Consider the following 17,270-nt stretch of genomic DNA (forward strand, 5'->3'; position numbering starts at 1 on the left):
AGTGGGATAAAAGCGATATCTGTGGGCCCCTCGATGATTTAGTGATGACACCCTAAGCGCTTGGCCAAGCCGGGACTGAGTTGATGTGTTCAATTGTAGTCTGTTGTCAGTTGTCATAAATTGGAAATCGGGAAACAACACATGAACAGAGAGTATGATTAAAATCCATGTCTCAGTTCATACGATATCTAGAATGGAGGAATATATGATCCCTTATCTAAAGGACAGGTTACTGATAAGATCAGAGTTCGACAGCGTCTTTGAGAGCTACGATTGCTAATCGGATTGTACTTACATTATAGTTACTAGACTTATCCAAGTGGGAGACTGTTGGATTAGTGTCTAAGCCCGTAATTATATTTGGTATGTACTTGACCCGGTTGTGCATGGTCCTTTTGGGTTGCCTTCACCAAAGCAACTTGATAGGATCACCTTGGAAACCCTAATAGCCTCACTATATAAAGACCCCTATGGCCCCAAAAACGTGGTGAACTCCCTTGGAAGAACCCTAGGTCGTTTTTGGTGCTCATCCTCCTTCTCATAAGTCATTCTATTGCTTGTGATGTTTGTAAGCCATTAGAGGAGTGACACTTGTGACTCTAAGCTCCAAAGACAAGAAGATTCAAGCCATTGAAGAAGAGGTAATCATCTAGATCTGCTCTTATGTGATAATTTCGAAATGCATATGCTAGATTAGGGTTCTTGAGTCTTGGATGAATTGCATGTACAATAGAGAAACCTAGATCCAAGCATTAGGGTTTGCATGAGCACATAGGATGTTCTTTTGTATAAAACCCATCAAGAGCTACCGGAAGAGCTTAGTCGGATTCACAGCACTTTCCACGTTTCGCAGCTGCGAAAGTGCATTATGGATCAGGAGGCAGTGGTGTCGTTAGATGATATTCAGGTCGATGAGCGCCTGAATTACATGGAGAGGCCCGTGGCCAAACTGGAAAGGAAGATGAAAGTCCTGCGGAACAAATAGATACCTTTGGTAAAGGTACAGTGGGAACATCGGAGGGGGTCCGAGTGGACGTGGGAGCCAGAGGCAGACATGCGGGAGCACTACCCTGAGCTGTTCGTCGCGGCAGACTTCGAGGACGAAGTCTAGTTCAATTGGGGGAGAATTGTAACACCCCGATTCTCAGGTATTGATTTATATAAGAATTTCTTTGATTTCAAGTTCTACTCGACGAGTTGGTTGCCCTACTCATCGAGTAGCAGCGGGTTGCCCTACTCATCCAAGAAGGGACTCGACGAGTAGGAGCTGGCAGATGAAACCCTAAATCCCGGGGTATTGCACCCTATTTAAAGGATCATAGGCCTTCCCCAGCCTCCCCTTTACAGTTACTTGACACCCTTAAACCCTAATTCGTGTGAGTGTACTCCATTTGTGTTCTTAAGCTTGGGAAAAGGATTTTTGGTGGGAAGAAGCTTGGAGATCAAGTGACTAAGAGAAAGGAACGTGTGGAACCAGAAATCTACCTCAGTTGGCATCCTTTTTGGAATGTATTAAGCCGTTATCCTAACCCCCCTTTTCATTCTAGATCTATTTTGGGTGGATTTTAGGGCTTTTCTAGCTTATTAGGAAGCCTTTCTTGTGTTTGAGCTAAGATCTGAGGTTGCAACCTCATATCTGAACTCTCTTGGGTCTCTAAGTCCATAAAGTTTTTAGCTTTTTGCAAGAATGAGACTCTCCTAAGGTGTAAAGCTCCATTAAAAGCTTATATTGGTCATTTAGAGTCTCTAGGGCCTTGCATGCACGTAAAGTTTGCAACTTTACGTGATAAACATGCCTTAGAAGCTTGGATCTGCAATATGGAGCCATTGCATGGCTTAAAAAGTGTTGGGTTTTCTACGCATCAAATACACTCTAAAACTAGGTAGCGGAAAAATCGAAACAACGATATACCTAAGTGTACATGCAACCTATGGATCTATGGCTTCATGCTAATTACATCAACCCTAGAAAACTAAAACATAAGTAAGAAAACATACCTCTTATGTAGCCCTTGATCTCCATGCTTGAGATCTTGAACCTCCATGAAGTTGCTTGGATGAAAGGATCCAAACCAGAATCCCTCTAATGGTATCACACCCAATGACACCAAAGAGTGGAATAAAAATAACTAGGAGAAGGGTCAATTTCACAAACCCAAAGGGGTTAGAAATCGTCCCTAAGAGGGGGAGGAAGAAGGGATGGCGAAACTTCAAGCCAAGGTGCAAGGAGAAATGAAATCCCTAAGGCCCTATTTATAGCCTTGGATGCCTCCTAGGGTTTAGTACTCCTTCCCATGTGGGATGGAGGCCTAACCACGAAATTTCACTCCTTTCCCATGTGGGATGGAGTGATTTTCATCCAACCCTAATTCCATAAGGTTCTGGAACATTCCTGATTAACCAACTATCGATTAATGAACATTCAACCCTTTAATTAATTAAACTGTTAATTAATTCCCAAAATATATTTCCAAAATATATTTCCAATTAGTTTCTAATTAATTATTAACCATAATAATTAATAAACCAATTTCTCCTTTATTTATTCTACTCAATTTGGGTCTTGAGGGCAACCCAAAAGGACCCTGCTATTATTAGAAATATTAGCAATAGTTAATGACCTTGAACACTATTCCAATAAAAAGTACCTGTATGGATGAAGGTCTGAAGGGACTCGGCGAGTTGCATAGTCAACTAGGCGAGCCACATGAAGATGGTCCTGTACTCTGACGAGTTGGATGACCAACTCGGCGAGTCCGTTGAAGATTGTCGTAGACCCGATGAGTCAGTAGAATGACTCAGCGAGTCGGTTAGGGTTTTTCCAACCTTCAGACACGTATGGACTCGGCGAGTTGTAAAGGGAAAACTCGGTGGGTTGGCCAAGGGGTTACAGCCACTGACACTAGGAACTCGACGAGCCACTCGAGTGACTCGGCGAGTTGGCGAGTCATGCCAGGAACTCGGTGAGTAGCTAATGGCACTCGACGAGTTGAGGTCAACATGGATTATTGACCTTGAAAGTTGACTTGGAATTTGGGCAAGGGTTGACTATTGGACTTCTGGAAGTATCTTGGGAACCTATGAACTTTGTGATGTGTCGGATATAGGTGGTGGAGTTTGTGATGGTGATCCGAGAGTTGAGCTTTCTAGTTTCAGAAGATAATTGCGAGGTGAGTTATCCTCACTATACTAAGGGGTCTAAGGCACCAAGGCTGGTCCATTGAATATGTTATCCAAGTAGTGTTATTATGTTGAGTGTGGATTAGTGATTGCATGCTAGTGGTTATGCCAGTTGGGTAGATCTGTAGGGTTACCGGCGTTGTTATATGATTATTTGCATGCACAGTGGTTATGTTTATATGTGGACATGTTATGTGGGATGGGTTGAGGTGATACTGCTCCGTGCGGTAACCAACAAACCCGGGAGCATTCCAGATGCGAGCTAAGGGAGACTCGTACTGTGGGCTCGAGAGCATTCCAGTTACGAGCTGAGGGAGACTCGTACTGTGGGCTCGATGGCAAGCCAGATGTGAGCTGTGGGCCCGTAAGGCAATCCAGACTCACACCGTGGGCCCATGGGGTAATCCAGTCTGTAAAGCTGTGGACCCAGTAGATGCTGTTGTTTATATATGTGTTATGTGCAGTGTATCGATATTTTGGGGGAACTCACTAAGCTCTCGAGCTTACAATTTCAGTTTATTGTTTCAGGTACATCAGGGGATCGCGGCAAGGCGAATGCGTGATCGTACAGCTCCTCATGTTTTGTTTATGTTTATGGGAAAACTATGATATTATACATTTTGAAAACCAGTTTTTAATGTTTTGATGAATTTGGAATGAGTTTTAAAGTTAAATTTGGAAAAAAAAAATTATGGGTGTTACAATTATTTTTTAAACTAAATTTAATTATTAAACATACGAAAAAATTAATAAACCTCTATCCACCCCACCACCACCCCTACCTCCATCTTCCCAATTTTTTTGGTACTTATTTCCTTCTCTTTTATCTTCTCTCACTTACTCTTCTTTCCTTCACTGATTATCGGAATCTCCGTCTACCACCACCAAGATTTGAGTATGATAAGAAATAGATGATGAAACAGAGATTCAAGAGTAGATATGACATGACGTCGCTAACAAAAGGAAGACAACACGAAGTGGATGGTTATGGTGACGATGAACCCTACTAATAATGGTAGATCACTCATTTATGAAAAAATCATATTCAAACTAAAATTTATGTTCTCTTATGATTTTGAGTTTGGTTTAAGTGATTAACGTTTCAAATTATACAAAAGAACCCAAGTTGGTGGTTATTTTAGAGATTTAAGGCTTAATTTGATGTTGGAATTAATGATCCCCTTAATTAATAATTTAATTAAGTCAATGATGTTACAAAGGTGATATCTCATGTTTAGTTTAAATTTCAAACCTATTATAATCAATTCGAGTAATTGAAACTTTATGAAGTGTAGAAGCAAATTTGAAAAAATAGGGAGATTGACCATGTGTAGTTAGTTAACTTGGGGTTTGGACTTTGGTTCCATATCATCCATTAAACATATTACACTATTTCTTATGTTATAAACAATGCATCGGTTAAGATGTTTATGCTTTTATGGGATATGTTTATTGTTTACGAGTTATGATGCTTATAATAGTGTATCACATTTCTATAATGTTTTCTCCAAACTTTGAGTTAAAGATTTTTATTAAGTTTAAAGACATACGGAGGTACTATTTTGGCATGTGCTCATACCAGGGACGGACCCAAGATTTTGTAATAGGTGTTGCCGGTGGCACATGTTTCCTTTTACGTAGTGACACAAATGTAGAAAAAACCAAAAATTCGAAATTTTTTACACTGTATCTGAAAAAACAAGGGGTTGCCGGTGCCACTATGGGCACCATAGTGGAACCATCCCTAGCTCATACTCGTAACATTTCATTGGAGAAGCTTGGGATATTGAAGAACACTTGGAGATTTAGAATACCATTTTGTTTTGGAATAGTATATAACACTTACCTTTTGTCTCCTAATTAAATTGTGATACACTCATACATTTAAAACAACTTATTTATGGTTTCTTTGATGTTTATAGGACTTGATCCACAATTGATACTTAAATGGTTTTAAATTTGATTTTTAAATTAATATTCCAAAATATCCATACGATGTGTGTTTCATAAATTGGTAATGTGTTTTCACCATCGAAATAATTATACATCTCTGTTATCGACTGAACATTACTTTCCATATATGATTGTGTTATGTTCATTATTAGATTTTACTATTTCATTAACTGTTTTAATTGTTTATCAATCAAATGAATCAATATATGTCTAAGACCTAACAATTCATTTATTATACATAACATGAAGCTATTATATGTTGGGTTGTAGAGTCAAGTCTTCCATTTGACCTCATTGTTTTTATATAGACTTAGCAATAAGCCCCGCTCGTACAATCTGTGATGTTGTGAACACAAGGTATATGATGCTCGAGCTAATTTATGCGGTGCTTGATGGAAAGGTTTGCGGTGCACAGATCAGATGGCTTGTTCAGGTTGATGTCATTTGGGCTTGATATAAACAATGTTTAGGTCAAATTATTATTATAAATAGATCTTTTTGTACCTCTGTAACCTAAATAGAAATTCACATATGGATTAGTCAATCACTCTAATTATTTGAACTACGTTAATTCATCATGTTCTTATTTTGTTATACTTTTACAAATCATGACAACATCTTTTAGATCTTTTTCATTTAAGATAATATTCATACACATGAACCAATGTATACAAATCAAACTATTGTGGCCTTTCAAAGACAATTGCGGGCAAAAATTGATATAAGATGGAAGAGAAGCATGTGTAAATGAATAACACATGTTGATATAACATGGAAGATTAGATGCTCTTCCTTGAAGACGACGGATGACATTCAACTTGTGGCCTTTAATTATAATTAAGTTTTGTTCTAATTATACTTCTCTATGTTGGTTTAAGTGGTGTATTTCTCCGTTAAATGTTTGTAATTTGTAATTTGTAATTTTTGCTAGCTTCTTGCTAGTCTTTAATGCACTCTCCGTTAAAAAAAATGTATAACATAATAAGAAAGAGAGATCATATATCTAATAGTTGTCATGTTTTCATTCCTAACTATAAACCTTAAATGAAAACCGTTTTCCTTAATAGTTTTGACCATATTTTATAATTGAGAAAAAGATGGAAGGCCTTTTATGATAATATGGAAGTAAAAGGGACTTAAATGTAATTTTTTTCATCATCGCACCACGCAGCCGGACACATTGCGAGCTCTAAACCCCAACAGACGGTTCAATCTCCTCCGTCGGCCGTCGCGTAGCCGTGAGGCAAATCCAAAATTCGGTTAATCGGTAAAAATGAGGCGAGCTTCTACTCTCGCTGCTTCCACAGCATTATCCCGAGTCCTTCTGGCATCTTCAGAACAACAACGATACACCAGGCTCTTTCAGGTCACATCCTTTTACGGCGGCATCAATGCCGGTTCTCCCCGGCGATCATTTTCAACATCCATGAGATCCATATCTCGAGGCGTATACTCGGATACTGCTAAGTTTTTTCTGTCCTTAGGTGGTCTTGCCGCCGCTTCCGTCGCTGCTGGTGCCTCGTCATTGTTGGTGGAAGAAGAGGCTTATGCCAAAGAACTTCTTAAGCCTGATCTAGTCCCGAAGGACGTTGTGCTCTACCAATTCGAAGCTTGCCCTTTCTGTAACAAGGTTAAAGGTAATGTCTCATTCTCATGCTCTCCAAATCGAGAATCCTGTACATATCAATCAGTATCACAATTACTTTTATAGCCATGATAATAGGCAAATACATAATTTTAGCTTCTACAGACATCAGCGATTCAATATTCTTAAGGCGTTTGTATTTATGTTGCTTTCTCGATCAGCATTCCTGGATTACTATGATGTTCCATACAAAGTCGTGGAGGTGAATCCATTCAGTAAGAAGGAAATCAAATGGTCGGAGTATAAGAAGGTGCCCATATTGATGGTGGATGGTGAACCACTGGTGGATTCATCAGGTATTTCCTTCAACGTATTCAAAATATAACTGACGCTTCTTGTTTCTTAATCTCTTACTTTAACCTAAATAAACTATGTTGGATATTAATCTCAACCAGATAAGACTTATTTTACATTCAGTACGGTAATTTATCTCCTTTGAAGACACAATGATTCTTTCTTGCAGCCATTATTGATCAAATGGGGAACAAGATCATTCGTGCAAAATCTTCATCAGCTGATGATGAAGAGAAGAAATGGCGCAGGTTTGTAATTCATATCAATGTTCATTAGTAGAGAATGTTCTGAAACAAGAAATGTATGCAGGTGGGTTGATGATCACTTGGTGCATATGCTATCACCAAACATCTACCGCAACACTTCTGAGGCTCTAGAATCCTTTGATTATATTGCTAGCAATGGTAAAAGCTATATGTGTTCTTTTGCAGTTGACATATATGTGGATAATGTATACAAATAGAAAGTATATAATCATTCACCATGACAATGATGATTATAAATTTCAGGTAACTTCAGCTTCTCTGAGAAATATACAGTGAAATACGCAGGGGCCGCTGCTATGTATTTTGTGTCCAAGAAACTGAAGAAAAAGTATAACATTACTGATGAAAGAGCAGCTTTGTATGAATCAGCAGAAACATGGGTTAATGCACTTGATGGCAGAGATTTTCTAGGTCAGTTTTCCATCAAAATCAGACTTTGGACTTTTCCCATTTCAGATTTTGACTTTGTGTTTGTTGTTAATTAAGGGGGTTTGAAGCCAAATTTGGCAGATTTAGCAGTGTTTGGGGTGTTGAGGCCTATTCGATATTTAAAAGCAGGTAAAGATATGGTGGAACACACAAGAATTGGTGATTGGTACTCAAGAATGGAGATTGCAGTTGGAGAATCTTCAAGAATAAAAACATAGATTCTTAAAAACTTCAAGGCTAACCATTCTTATTATTCATATATTTTTTTGAGTGATTTTTTAATTCTAAAAGAAGGGAATTAACATTGATACCAGATATGAGATATGTAGGTAGGCATACAATAAAAATAGATCAATAAGACAAACATGTTGTTGGTTGCTTCCCTACAATTTTGAATTGCATTTTTGTTATTGATTGAATGAATATGAATATAATACACAGTTACACATCATTTGGTAATTTGTAGTACATCAATGTTATATAGTATGAAAAATTATTACTATGTTATAAATGTGATCTTCATGTATGGTCTATTGAATGAGAAAAAGGAAAAGCTAAGCATTAGATAATAGATATAAGAGAAATCAAATATCCTCCTCCTATTTTCTTCTTACCATCTTTCTATACATTTTAATTTGGTAACAATTGTCATATTTAATAAAATTAATATCTAAAGGTGAGAGGAAGATAGATAGGAATAAAAAATAGAAGAGTATTTAATTTTTCTAGATATAATTCATTACGGGAGAAAAATTGGTTATGTGAATTAAAATCTTGGGACAATTTCATTAGATAGTAACTAAGGTCTTGTGGAATGGTTACCATGGACATGGCTGAGGTTTCTTTCTAGCTCAACAAATAATACCACCACCCCCCACTACTATCATGTTGGTATACTCTTCACATGAGAGCTCTACACCACAAATCAACGCGACCACGATGACAACGAAGCCACCAGGATGTTATGCATGGTCGTGCTCGTTGCCAACGAAACCACACAAATTTTCTACGCTCTCTTTTTATATTTTTTTATATTACCAGTTTATAACATATTCCACGTCCAAAATTTGTGTGGTTTTGTTTACATATAATCTATAAAGAATTTGAGCGGTCTAAATTTGTTGGCTTTTATTCTATGGGAGTTGTCGATGCCAAGTGCGTAATTATTATGGGTTACCTTGCGCGCATGAACAACATAATATTTTAATGATTGTCAATTTATTCTGCCTGGTCGGTTGATAGATTTTGGAGAGAACTTGAGATAACACAATGCATTCCTATAAGATGAAGATCTTGAGTGTGAAAATGAACTCCTAAATTTTAATCAAACATTTAGAAAACAGTCAAAATGTGATAAGTGTACTCTTTTAAAGAAGTCAAAAAAAGATATGTATGTCATAAACAACTCCAATTTATGAACATGTTCACAAGTCAACTCATGAGCGTCTTTTTGAAGGATAAACGGTTCAGTAAAACTATCATTGATCTACCTCCCCAACAACCGCTTATACGAAGTTGTTCAAAAGTGCCTAAATTTACTGATCCACATGTTTTATGCTACAAGGAACCAACAAGACATGATTCCCACTTTAAGAATAAATCAAATTATTCAGTTCTATACATTAATCGAGTTCCAAAGTTATTTCAACCTAACATTAGGGAGATAAAAGATGTGAAAATGAGAACTATGGTCTTGGTGGACACATGTTGTTTCCCATGACCTTCATCATCAGCTCCATTCACTACCTCATCATGACCCATATCAACCTTAGCTTAATGTAGTTGGTCATAACCATCACCCTTATCAACGACAATTTCATAAATCCTTCACCATCATTATCCTCATTTGGTAGTTCCCTATCCTCATTAATTCATGCTTTTAATAAAGATATACAAGGTAAATAATGTGACAAATGTAGAATAGTTGCATAAAAAAACAAGGATATTAGTATTACCATCTCACATGGTGACATGTTATCACATATAATTTGTATCCCTCTTTACTTGCAATTTCTTCTATTATGTAGCCTGAATCTAGTTACATTATTAGCCCATCACCGTCTATTTTGACTACCCTAGGGGCAATACCTTATGTATTACCCTCATCAAACTCAAGTTTTACAATAATAGCTTTACTTTCATCACCCTTAGGTTGGCTAACATCATTCATCCCATTTTGAGTCCCTTTATGAAGAATGTATTTTATCCCATTTTCAACCTCATCCGGAATTTCACTTAGCCCATGATTAACGACTCATCATATACATGTTGACTTGCCATATGACCACCCTCACCATCTTCATTAACTTGACTTTCCTCATGATGATTCACTTAACTTCACTCACCAAGCACACATTTATCAACCAATTGAGCACTTTTTGTACCTTATCAATAACTTGACTAATTAATTCCCCAAGCAATTAACTAACCACATTATATCCCTTATCGTCAAGAACTTGTGTCTTAGGGGATGTCATACCAACTCTCCTACCACCTCTTTCCACATTTAGTTTCCTATTCTTTTTGTCAATCCTAGAATGATTTTTTTTTCTTGGCCTAGGTGTAGGTGCATTTGTATACAAATCACTCAAAACTTTTTTTCTCCAAGTTATAATAGTAGATGGATGAGAAGTTTTTTTTTTCTTTTGATTTGGAATGATATTTATAAGTGAAAGCCTTTTACTCACAATGGTCCAGAATGAAGTATCCTTGCTAGATCTAACCTCGAGCCCTTCACCAAACCACCTTGCAACAACTTTGATCTTCAAGCTTCACACCAATAATGATAAATAAGCCTCCAAAAGTGGTTTCAAGCTCAAAATAGGAGAGAGAGAGAGAGAGAGAGAGAGAGAGAGAGAGAGAGAGAGAGAGAGAGAGAGAGTTAGGGTTTCACTTGGGATCGTTCTAGAGGTGATGGAGGCTAAGAAATGACAAACCCTAAGGGTTAATGACCATTAAATTCCCCAAAAATCCTAAAAACGCGCAACCCACTAGGTCGGGAGCGCCCCACGCTTCTTAGATAATTTCCCGATTCCAGTTTTCAGCTTCAGTTTCAAACGATCATAACTTATTCGTTCTAGCTCCATTTTCAGTGATCTTTATATGCACGCGGATGTATTGACAAGCCCACAATCCCATTGAATTATTTGTGACTTAAAACATACCAAACTAAAACCATTAATTCATGCAAGAAGCCTGAAATATCATATTTCCCATTTTACCCTTTTGCTTCAAAGCACAGTTCGAAGGCTTTAACCACTTAGCCAACATTATCAATATTCGATAAGGTCTAATCTCTATTCCCTCGAAGTCCAAGACCTTTACTCGATCAAATTACAACCCGTTATCCCGAAATTAGAATCATCCCGAAACTAGGTGTTACATCGCCGTTGATTTCTTTTTATGGTGATGCCATTTTTAACACCTACAAACATTACACCAGCCAACACGTTTGATTACACCATAAATGAAGAAAAAAAAATCAGAAATTACATCACAAAAGAACATACCATGTGTACGTTTTTCTTCGACCAACACCTTCAATTACCAAATATTTGCTCTGACTCTTGAAACTATACCTTAGTTTACATGATGATTTCTTGCAAATATCCAAGCTTTCTAGCTCCAATCAAGTACATAAAGTTGACGTACAGGGACACATTTGCCTTCTCGACGCATAACGTGACTAAATCCCTCTAAAGGTCATGTTTAACGAGTATATTGGATGTCACATCACCGGCTATGAAAATTGAAAAGTATCACCTACATAAAAGTCATGTTTAACAGTTTAAGGCATCTACATATAAATGTTAAGATAAAACCATCGATTTGTAACAAACTTAAAAGCTTTTTATAATTTTCTCATTTTCCAAATCTCAAAATTTGTTCATTTTAATGATTTACCCTTTTATAGTTAACAAAGTGCTATAATTCTCTAATTAATTTTGTAATTAATTAAAGATGAGGAAAAAGGTTCAATCTGTAGGAATAATATATACGTACACCGTCACGTCGAACACCCCAAACCAGTCTCTCTCGATTCAACAGACAACATCTTCCAAAGTTCCTGCGATTTCTTCTCTTCAATCGGAGATTCAGAATCGCAACCAAAAGCCAGCTTAAAAATGCAAAGATCTTCTACCAATAACCCTTCTTACTCATCTTCTCCTTCTCCTTCTTCATCTCCAAATTCACCATCTCATTCATCCATCACTGTTCATTCACACGTTGCATCATCCACAGACTCCTCTTCTTCTTTCCAATCATCATTCCCATCTTCTTCTCCTTCTCGTTGTTTTGGTCTCAACCTACTCGTTAAGGCAATCCATCAAGTTACAGCAGGATCGGTAGTTGGTGTTCCCTACATACAAAGAAGAATCCTAACCAGAAGAAGGAGGCCCATCCAATTCAACAACCTTATTCTCACTACTACCGATTTACTATCCAAATCGAGATCCAAATCGATATCCAAATCAAAGCCAAAAGCGAAAAGACAGAGGAGAGTTAATATGACAATGCCCTCTAAGTACAGAGACTCTGTTCTTCAGCCATTGACTCCCAAACGACGCTCAGAGAGATCATCCTCAGTTAAGATCATCGGTGAACAGTTTCATTAGTTTTTGTTATTTGATGCTTTGCCATCGCAGATCTGTTTTGCTACAGTGATGAATCATATATTATTCTTTTGGGGTGAGTATTTTTTTACTAGATTTTTTGTGATATCTGTACCTGATCTGGTTTGTTTAGACTACAATCGATGATAAAACTTAGGGGTTTTGGGGAGTTGGTGGGTTTTACAATCATTATTAGTTGAATTTTGTTTCGGCCAAGAGAGTATTTGGCCCCTTCGTCAGTTCCATGATGTTCTGTGCAATTTCTTTCAACATCTACGATCAAATTGTAGTAACATCAGTCATGATTCATGCTTGAATCTTTTCTATTCATCTGTAATTGCTTTGCTTCCTCCCCAATTAGCTTGGAAAACATATTATATGATAAATTTTGTAATTTTTTTATTGGTAAAGGTTTTGTTGGCAATTTGAGTAGCTTAAAGTTTGATTTTTTGCTCTGTAAGATGTTTAATCAATCAAGTTTAGTGTGTTCATAATTCAGATGCTTAATCAGTCAGATGTGCATTGCATTTCAGTGATTCAGTTCATGCACTTCATGAGTAGTCTTTGATCCAACAGGTACTTACTTATCAAGTCAAAGGTAGACACTTGATGGTTGGGATTTCTGACAAAAGGCATAAATCTTTCATGTGTAAGAAAATATATTTTGCAAGAAATATTTCAATTATAGCATTATACTTCAAATTATAGCATTATACTTCAAATATAACATCCTACTTTTATTTCTTTCGATTATAGCATTATACTTCAAATATTTTTCTTATTAAGCATTTTACTTTGAAAAACAATACTGAACTGCGACATTGTATTTTCATTTCTTTTCTTATTTTTATATTTTGAAAAATCTACCATTGAATAAATTTTTTGAAGTACCATGTTGATGATGTTTCTCGCTATTATACTGTTTTAGTAACATTTTATTTGTTGAACTTTAGTCCACTAATGTCATGCTATTAATATATAATTATATTGTTTGTTCATATACATGATATGAATGATTGTGGCTTGCACTTTGCAGTTGAAAGTTTATGCATTGACCATCTCTTATTGTTTGCTATTTACTTACATTTGAAGTTGACTTTTTGGAATATACCTCGTTATGCCATGCCATTCTTCATGAATTCAAAAAGGGGGTTTATGTTTTTCAACTACTGCAATGATAATCTACATTCCTTTTTATTTTATTGGAAACAATGACTTCTATCTATTGGCAAAAATTTTGGCCATAACATCAATAAAACGGTAAAATGATGAAATCATGATCACCATAAAACAATAAAATGATAAAATAACATACTGCTTCAACTAGACAATTCATCTACATTTTTACTTAACAATCAACCTAAGATCAAGCCTAGCTGCTAAATGGTGTGGATAGAAACAATATACTTTCATTGAATAACCACCAAATCTAGTCTTGTACCTAGGTTGTGAAGTATGTTCTTCTGTCACTTAGATTTGTAGATCATTTGCTCTTTAAATAGCTCTTTCCTTTAGGAAACTTTGCCAACTCATAAGTATTTTTCTCATGAAAGGAATTCATCTCATCTTACATGGTTCAACCCATTTTTTTTATACATAACACATCATAATATCATATCATTATATCTTTCAAAGTCCTATCTTCTACAAACAAACAAATCTTGTCTTTGTATTATTATAAACTTATTTTCAAACACTTGTAGCAAAACCCATTTACACCATGATGACCAATACAAATGCATGGCCGTGTGTTCACATCAATATTAGATCTATCATCTTTCATAATGGGCACAAAAGCCTTGCAAGTTGCAACCAGAAAGAAACCCTTGAATGATCTAAACAAGGAAGACATCTTACTCTTTCAACCAGAGTCCTATTATTCATTTTCACAATTAAACCATTCAACCAAGGAATCTTGGGAGATGTTGAATGCCTTAGTTCCTGCAATACTTCTTGATGTGCCCTTATTGTTTATAATGATAACATTTAATAGTAGCAAACAGACCTGTTTGAAATGCCCTATTTCGCCATTATTATAACATTCAACACAAGAAGATAATCAATAACAAACCAACCTAATCAACAACAAGAAGATGATCAACACAAGAAGATAATTAACAACAAACCAACCTAATTTGCTATAAATACCACTTTAATGGAGAAAACACCTCTTGTTTAGCAAGTTGAGCACACAACTTCATCCAAATACACAATCATCCATGCACATTGTAATATGTACCATGCAAACTAGATGCATTTAGCCTCCAAACACTATTAAATGAAAGAAGAACTCATATTTAACAACTTTAAATCTCTACAAGTCTATAATCTCCAAGAAGCAAAATTGAATTCAAAATCATAGTATGTATGTATGTATAAAACCAGAGTTTAGTATTCACAAGCACTAAGAAATGGCATATACAATAGACTGGAGATGAAACACCATCATCCCATTTATTCTTCAATCAGTATCATCACTCAAAATCTAACACATAGTAAACACAAAAATAAGAGAATGTACTTTTTAAACTTAACTTAAACAGCATTCTTGTCTGATGCTCTCTCCAATCTTGCCTTAACAGGTGTAGAGTGACAGCTCAAGGCTTTCTTCTACAAAAGATAATACAATCCATTTAAAAACCCAAATAACTGAATAAAATATTAAAATCCAAATTAGTTAAAACTTAAAAATACTTACTTGATTTCTTCTGGGCTTTCCTCCTAAGGGAGATGATGAGAAAGAGTTTGGAGAATCTGTATGATTCCAGTAACTCCCAACACTTCCTATGATTGGTGTGTCATCAAGGTCCCGACATGGTGACTTTCTTGGAGATGATCTTGCAGACACCTGTCTGACTTCATCAATGGTCCAAGCTCCTAAAATGGGTCGATCTTCAAAGCTCTTCCAAGAAGTTGCCCCATCAGAATATGAACACGAATTCCCTACAGAAATTTGACTATCTCCCATGCTTACTTCACCTGTCTTATTATCTGCTTCATTTTCAATCAACCAACTTGAAAGGCTTGTAGTCACTTCTTCACTATCTTTTTTAACTTTCCTATTTCGATCTGAAACTGAAACTTTATACGGGATCTGGGTTTCTTCTTCTTCTTCTTCTTCTTGTTGTAAATAGACATTTTCTTTTTCTTGGTGGTGATTTTGATTGAAAGCAGGTATTGGTTTGGGAATCAATGTTTTCCATTGAGTAAGATTCTCAATTGGATTCAACAACGAATTATCAATGCTTTGGTTCTGATCATTCCTGATTGATTTTGCATTCAGCTCCGGTGAATGACTGGTTTTCAGTGGACTGTTGACCTCTTTATCTTCCAAGTCAACTGGGCAAGACTTTGATAGTCTTCTCGGATTGATTGATAAAGAAAATAAGGATTCAGATGAATCCTCTTGAATCAATACATGATCTTCATCTTCGTTGATTACACAGTTATGGTATCTGTGCATCGGTGGATAAGATATATAGCTTGAAACACTAGAATCAGAGCAGGCTCGATTTTGAGCCTCGTTTTTATTATCTCTTTCATTCTCAAGTTTCACATGAATTCCTGAACTCTTACATTCTTCTTTCTTTTTCTCAATCTCCACAAGATTTCCCAATTCTTCATTTTCTTTTTTCTCCCCCTTCTCCCTCTCTTTCTCACTCTCAAGTTCCACAAGAACTCCTAATTTTCCAATCTCCTCTGTATTTTTCTCCGTATCCTCTTTACTTTCTACCGAAAGAAACTCAACCTTTTCAATGGGGATATCTGCATTGGCCTCAACATCTAAATCTATAGTGACTGGCTTATCGTCACTGTCATTGATCAGATGATCTTCGCTGCTATCCCTAGAAGAACCATAAGAAGAAAAATAAACCAAGTAGACAAACTGTTTGATAAAATGCTTCAAAGAGAGAATCGCACAAACGACGCTAAAAAGATTATCACAGTGAAACCCGATGCCTGTAAATGCAAGAGACGAGTACCATATCTTTATAACTATTGGGTATATCAACGAAACTCGTGAAATTACCTGGATTCCGAAACGGGGTTTTGGAGCGAACCAAGATTTGTTGATTCTTCTGTGGGTACTTTGATCAGAAGAGACTCGCAAGTTTTCTCATTTCCCTGAAACGGATTATTCAACCATAATACTTAGAATTACGAAGAAGATACAAAGAATTGAAAGCGGAATATGTACCTGATCTATAGAAGAAGATGAAGTCGTTGGGTTGACAGATTTCTTGAGTTTCCGATGCTTGGAATTATTGAAACAAGGAAAGACAGAAAACCAGCCCATTAGTTTCCGATGCTGATGATAAATTCAATGAAGCTGGTTTTGATGAAACACACACACCCAGGGAGAGAGAGGAGAGAGAGATGTGAAGGGGGAGGGAGGGGACTGCGGTGGCTTAAAAGAAGGAAAGAGTTTGGAGCGCGTTTGAAAAAAGTGACCGTTGCTCAAATAGATTTAGGCTCTAATGGGGCCTTTTGCCTTTACATAACGATTATTTCTATTGTAATGTTTGCACATCCTTTTAATTCGACATTTGTTTTCATTTTACTTAAGTTATGCCAAATGTGTATTAAGAAACCATATACATCATTTTTTGTTTCATTATTTTTCGCCATATAAACTCATATTATGAGAATTTATTATTACATACAACTGAAAAAGAAAATGTTGTCTTGTATAAAAATTGACAAGTCTTATATATTTGGGAAGGGTAGAGCTTTAGTTTCTATTAAAATTGACATGACACAACATGATGATATTATAAGAAAAAAAAAGGTTAATGATAAAATTGATCATGCAACTATATATGTTACATATTTGGCAATGAAAGATGGAAGAGTAATAACTTTTTTTTAGCAACAACATATTGTGTTAAA

General features: G+C 36.2%; 2 protein-coding genes across 2 annotated transcripts; one reads left to right on the top strand and one right to left on the bottom strand.

Annotated features, from left to right (window-relative positions):
* Nucleotides 1-6,303: 6,303 nt before the first annotated feature.
* Nucleotides 6,304-8,218, top strand: LOC145156974 (uncharacterized). Its single transcript, XM_079076162.1, has 6 exons — nt 6,304-6,770; nt 6,940-7,074; nt 7,242-7,320; nt 7,382-7,476; nt 7,582-7,749; nt 7,825-8,218. Exons 1-6 carry the CDS (start codon nt 6,407-6,409, stop codon nt 7,983-7,985), a joined length of 1,002 nt encoding a protein of 333 aa, XP_078932288.1. The 5' UTR covers nt 6,304-6,406; the 3' UTR covers nt 7,986-8,218.
* A 6,475-nt stretch (nt 8,219-14,693) lies between these two features.
* LOC145160990 (uncharacterized) lies at nt 14,694-16,842 on the bottom strand. Its single transcript, XM_079080390.1, has 4 exons — nt 16,579-16,842; nt 16,411-16,505; nt 15,079-16,225; nt 14,694-14,990 (listed from the first exon to the last, which is right to left on the bottom strand). The coding sequence occupies exons 1-4, from the start codon at nt 16,675-16,677 to the stop codon at nt 14,916-14,918; spliced, it is 1,416 nt and encodes a 471-aa protein (XP_078936516.1). The 5' UTR covers nt 16,678-16,842; the 3' UTR covers nt 14,694-14,915.
* Nucleotides 16,843-17,270: the final 428 nt, after the last annotated feature.

Source organism: Lactuca virosa, chromosome 2 (genome assembly GCF_052849685.1).
Source record: "Lactuca virosa cultivar CGN04683 chromosome 2, Lactuca_virosa_CGN04683_v6, whole genome shotgun sequence".
Lineage (NCBI taxonomy): Eukaryota > Viridiplantae > Streptophyta > Magnoliopsida > Asterales > Asteraceae > Lactuca > Lactuca virosa.